Here is a 6,000-nt window from a genome sequence, read left to right as displayed (position 1 = left end):
ATCATAAAATATACCATATGTTTTATTAAATATACTCCATTTTTCGAATCGAATGACATATTTGTTTGATTTTTATACATTACCATAATGAAATACCTGTTCGTTTAGAGGAAATACTATCCCAGTTTACAACCGAAATAGGCGTACAGGTAGGTGGAGTCTTGTGTGCAGGGGCAACCAATAATCGCCACACCTCTCAATCATCGTTCTCTTCTGTTACTTTTACCTGAAATAGAAACAGGTAGGTTACGAAAGGCAAAATAAAGATCTACAAGATATACATACACAGATCTAATAATACCATTACATATATCGTACACTAATCCTCAATGCCTTCTAACTTATTTGAAACTTATAATGTATCGAATAAAAAAATCGTGTTGACGATTGAAAACTAATTTATTATTCTGTTGAATTATTTATCTTTATATTATGAAATATTTGTAATAAATAAAAATTATAATAAATTGTACATTCTGTTTAAACAGGTTATCTGTATACTATATATATAATTTAAACTTACATTAAATTTTTATTATCTCTATCAATGTTGATGCTGTTTATAAATAAACGAAGCGTATAACACAATTTCTCTACATAATTCAAAATTCTTATTGTTCAAAGCAATAAGTGGAAAAAGAAGAAATAAGTGGACAGGTAGTGGAAATAGGTAAGTTTCGTTAAATACAGCTTATTTGCACAAAGATGTAAATATTAACTTCAACAATTTAGTAAATAATCTATATGTATTATAGGGATGTACAATAAATATAACTTAGATATATAACATTAGTGCTATTTCAATAATTAAACTTCATTGATGCTTACTTTCACTATCTGCCCACTTAATTTTATCCCTGATTACATATTATCATACTTGTTATTATAATATCATAGAATACTTTGTTATCTTCTTTATTCTTCTCGTCGTTCCCGCCAGAGACCTTCGTGAATTTCTATTTAAACTTATAAAAAATCCAATTTCCGGTTATTGCTTTGTTTTACGCAATCGTTCCGCGATTACGCGTTCCAGAAGACATCCACATCGCGTCTCATTTATGCGACCTTTTTCCTTTAACCAATGGTAGCCGAATCGGAGTTCGACCAATCAGAATCACGATCAGCGGTAAACATTTCTAGAACTTACTTGGAAACTACCAGTAGGAAAACTTTTGCAAATTTTATCATGGATCTCGTTCAATTTTGCATATTCACGAATTTTATTTCTCTTTAAAAAAGCGACGGTATCTACAAAATTTATAAAAATCGTACATTCGAAAGATTTCGAGGACACTTTCAGCCGAGCCAAAATTAGCTCGCTGAAAATTGGAAAATAGTTAATAAATATGATTGTTCGAATGGACCTATCAGCGTTTCGCAAGCAAAACCCGTGATTCCTTGCGCGTTGGTGTTCAGATCAAGGATTTCTGATCGGTCGTCGTAGTTTGAGGAGGTGAAAAAAGTGTGGAGGTGCTTTTATTCGATATTCTTTATGAAATCTTACATTTAACGGTTGGCTCCTGAATTTCTTTCGCAGCCGTAAGTAACGAGAACTTTATTATCCCACAAAAATTATTCGCGAGAGTGTGATACTGATTGCGACGTATCAGGAACGCAAGGAATCGAGGCGATTCCAGGCGAACGTCAGTCTTTCTGTTCCTTGTCGATGCCAAAATGTCTAATCTAGCGTGATCTGTTGTAGAGGGTACAATACCTCGTAACTAAATACGTACATATTTAATACATCGTTCGAACCTACGATTTTTTATCGCGTATTCCTTTGGAAGTAATATTTTTCGAGGCTACACCCCACCCCCGAACATTGAATTAATACCTAACCCTCAATAGTCCATTGTCAAGCAGCTTCAAGGTATTCCCAAAGCCCACTGATAATTTCGCTACTTCCTACATAGCGAATGATTTTTACATGTTTTTTTCAGCTATGTTACATCTCGTTATTAAACAAGTATATTTTGGTCGGATTGGTCTGATCGCATTGCTGTATCAGTATCATAATTGTTATTTTTATATAGCATATTTAATCTATCATAGTACATCTATCATACTGTGTGCATATCTTATAGCACTATATACCGTAGTAACAATTGTTTTCTGTATCTAATATTACTGATATTGACAAGTAGGTCGAATATGTTTGCAACTGTAAATTATTATTTTTGTTCCAACAAGGGTAATTATATATGCGCGCGCGCGCACACACACACACAAACAAACAAACACACACACGTTAATTGCTTAATTTGGAAATTTGGTAAGGGAATTATTTTCAAACATATACGCTATTTTTGAAGTATATAGCAATTGATAAAAAGATTTAATAAAAAATTTCTATAATTTAATGTGTTAATTATACTTAATGGTTAGTCTTAATTTTATATATGTAAAATAATTAATTTTATTAATACATTTTATATTTCTTTCATATCTTTGATTATATAGGGAAACTGAAAGTGTTACATAATAAACATGAAACTTACACTAGATATATTAACTTTAATTGAGTTATAGTTTCAATATTGTGCTTATTGTGCTTAATGTATTATGATTGAACTATAATATTAAGACAGTTTGCAAATATCTTTTTAGATGTCAGCCGCAACTACACATAAATATCGTTACAAAAATGTGGGCTTGGACTCCCAAGAACTAAGACGACGTAGAGAAGAGGAAGGCGTTCAATTAAGAAAACAGAAAAGAGAACAACAGTTATCGAAGAGGCGCAATGTTCCTAACATAGTTACTGTTGATGATGATAATGTTACAGCAAATGAATCTGCTTTTGCAGCACCACAATCAGTAAGTTCAAATTATGAATATAAAAATAACAAATTCTAAATACTCAAACATATTTTGTTTCTTTTACAGAAAACTGCCATTATGGTACTTGAAATGGTGCAAGAATTGTACAGTCCTAATCCGGAAGATCAATTGGCTGCTACACAAAAATTTAGAAAAATGTTGTCTAGGGAACCAAATCCACCGATAGATGAAGTTGTAAAAACTGGAATTGTACCTAAATTTGTTGAATTCTTGCAGAACAATGCAAACTGTACGCTACAGGTTAGTAGCTTGAAGGTCATTCTTGAAGCAATAAATATTTGGTATGACATTAGTTTGAAGTTACTTGACCTTCGAATTCTGTAGGAAGTAATAAATATTTGGTATCTCTTTAGTTTGAAGCTGCTTGGGCTCTAACAAATATAGCAAGTGGAACGTCTCAACAAACACGTGTAGTAGTGGATGCGGGAGCTGTACCTATCTTCATATCATTACTTGGTTCGGAATATGAAGATGTACAAGAACAAGCAGTTTGGGCATTGGGTAATATTGCAGGAGATAGTGCTGAGTGTAGAGATCACGTATTAGACAATGGAATCCTTACACCTCTTCTGCAGTAGGTTTCAAGCTTCAAGTTTCTTTGCTTTCGTTTATATATAAAATTATACATAAAATTAATTCGTTTTTCTTATTTCTCCATATTAGATTACTTTCTAAAGCAACGCGTTTATCGATGACACGTAATGCGGTGTGGGCATTATCGAATCTTTGTCGAGGCAAGAGTCCACCACCAGAATTCACGAAAGTCGCGCCGTGTTTACCAGTTTTAGCTCATTTTCTTAATCATACCGATGGTGATGTTCTAGCAGATGCTTGTTGGGCTCTTTCCTATTTAAGCGATGGACCGAATGAAAAAATTCAAGCAGTTATCGATGCAGGTGTTTGCAGACGTTTGGTAGAGTTACTCATGTAAGTATATGATTTGTATTTGATAATGTATCATTTTTTATTGAAATGTTAATAATGTAAGATATTGGTTTCAGGCATCAGCAGGAAAATGTAATCAGCGCGGCGCTTCGAGCAGTGGGTAATATAGTTACAGGGGACGACGTACAAACACAAATCGTTCTTAATTGTTCTGCGTTGCAATGTTTGTATCATCTATTGAATTTGTCACTAGAAAGTATTCGCAAAGAAGCTTGTTGGACTATCTCTAATATTACAGCAGGAAATCCTCAGCAAATTCAAGTTTGTATACACTTCTTAAGAATGTAACTTTTAGCGGTAAAATTTTTTCTTATTAAAAAAACAGGCTGATTTCATTTGAACAGGCTGTCATCGATGCCGGTATATTTCCCGTCCTAATTGATATTTTAACGAAAGCTGAATTTAAGATTCGAAAAGAAGCAGCATGGGCAATCACCAACGCTACAAGCGGTGGTGCACCTGAACAAATACGTTATATCGTTGTTGAAGGATGTATTCCACCGTTGTGCAATTTGTTAACGGTAATGGATCCTAAGATCGTTCAAGTTGCATTAAGTGGATTGGAAAATATCTTACGTGTAGGAGAACAAGATGCTGCCACGAATAATGGTATCAATCATTATGCGGTACAAGTTGAGGAATGTTTCGGTAAGCATGAAATTAAAAGACAACTAGCTTGATTGCAATTTCATAGAAAGATTCTACTATGAACGATTACGATGTTTCAGGCCTAAATAAAATAGAATTTTTGCAATCTCATCAAAATATAGACATCTATCAGAAGGCCTTCGACATAATTGAACGATATTTTGGATCTGAAGAAGAAGATACTCGAGTCGTACCGACTATTGATGCGCAAGGACAACAGTTCCAATTTAGAGCGCCCGATTCATCTCAGCTACCGGTCGAGGGTTTTGAGTTTTAATCGACTAGTTTTAATGAGAGCTCCGATTGTACCAGCCGATTCAACCTTGTTTCGTTCGTTGTGTTTACAACTATTTTTCCTGAAAAGGACATTTCCAAAATGGAAGAAAAAAGTTCAGTCAGATACAAAACAGTGGTATAATTACTACGTATATTTTGAATTCGTTTGTATCGGTCAGAATATCAGTAAAAACAAATCTCGAAGTGATCAGTTTTTTGCTCGACGATAAAGATGAGTAAAATGTTTATACACAGTTATTTTAAGTGGTTTTCTCTTATTATTTTAGCTACACCATATGCATCGTTCTAAGTTTACTACAAAAATGCGATTGTGTTTATTACGAACCTATGTCGAATTGTGACAATTCTTTTAGCTGTTAAGCTTTGAAGCAATTCGGATAGATTCGTATGTTCGACCTCATAACATAAACCATATTTAGTATGAAACGTTTAGTTTATTGGAATTAACAAAGTAAACATCTTAGTGCTTAAGTAGAAACAAATAATTACGGAAATAATGATCAGGACAATTTACTACTGAAGTAACATATTTCAAACGACGTACGACTGACTCAGAATTACGAAAAACTTGCACAACTAGCAAGACATTAATGACTGAAGTACGCGACTACGTAGCCAATACGGACAACTTTATGCAACGCGTTACTCACATCCTTACTATATTAGGTAGGAAACATGACCAATTAAACTTTTTTACTGTAAATACGTATCTTGTAATTTTAAGGCCATTTTATACAGAATGTCCTTAAGAAAAGAAATAACATTTATGTCAGATTAATGTGATTCTATTCTTTGAAAATACATTATATATAAATGCATATCTAATATTTTACTTAATCTTAAAACATAGACATATTATCAAAATACTTTGATTACTATAAATTATAGAATAATTTTAGTATATTTCTTCTAAATTTAGAAGCTTCGAAATTGTAAATGTACATAATTATGTTTAAACTTCTTATTATACTATTTAAGTTTTCCATATTTAAGAATTTAATTTTTTAATATTGAAATTATAGTGATAAATATTTTAAAAATATATTCATATTTTCTTATAACGAGAATAAATTTTCGTACATATCGTAAAAAAATCGTCCGTAGTCGCGATCTTGTTAAATTTTGGACATTCTGTACAAAAGGTCTGCGACTGTATAAAATGTATTTATTATTTAGGTTTGACGGTACCATGCTATATTATGCAAGATATATAAATATATATAAATATATATATATTAACTACTTTTAGTTACGGACTTATTACGACAG

General features: G+C 32.5%; 1 protein-coding gene across 1 annotated transcript; it reads left to right on the top strand.

The window, feature by feature from the left end:
* Positions 1 to 1,378: 1,378 nt before the first annotated feature.
* On the top strand, positions 1,379 to 5,549 carry LOC117232321 (importin subunit alpha-7). The gene is made up of 8 exons (XM_033491651.1): positions 1,379 to 1,539; positions 2,608 to 2,817; positions 2,887 to 3,081; positions 3,195 to 3,415; positions 3,505 to 3,768; positions 3,843 to 4,047; positions 4,131 to 4,434; positions 4,515 to 5,549. Exons 2-8 carry the CDS (start codon positions 2,608 to 2,610, stop codon positions 4,709 to 4,711), a joined length of 1,596 nt encoding a protein of 531 aa, XP_033347542.1. The 5' UTR covers positions 1,379 to 1,539; the 3' UTR covers positions 4,712 to 5,549.
* The last annotated feature ends 451 nt before the right edge of the window (positions 5,550 to 6,000 follow it).

Source organism: Bombus vosnesenskii, unplaced genomic scaffold (genome assembly GCF_011952255.1).
Source record: "Bombus vosnesenskii isolate JDL3184/JDL3185 unplaced genomic scaffold, Bvos_JDL3184-5_v1.1 scf7180000013286, whole genome shotgun sequence".
Taxonomy (NCBI): domain Eukaryota; kingdom Metazoa; phylum Arthropoda; class Insecta; order Hymenoptera; family Apidae; genus Bombus; species Bombus vosnesenskii.
Note: the sequence above shows the minus strand (reverse complement) of the source record. Positions and strands in the feature narration are given on the sequence as shown.

What these genes read in the sequence shown, in the direction of transcription:
- LOC117232321 (XM_033491651.1), top strand. Translation starts at nt 2,608, where the DNA reads ATGTCAGCCGCAACTACACATAAATATCGTTACAAAAATGTGGGCTTG. An exon ending in ATGCAAACTGTACGCTACAG is followed by an intron (nt 3,082 to 3,194) that starts GTTAGTAGCTTG and finishes GTATCTCTTTAG; the next exon opens with TTTGAAGCTGCTTGGGCTCT. An exon ending in CGTTTGGTAGAGTTACTCAT is followed by an intron (nt 3,769 to 3,842) that starts GTAAGTATATGA and finishes TATTGGTTTCAG; the next exon opens with GCATCAGCAGGAAAATGTAA.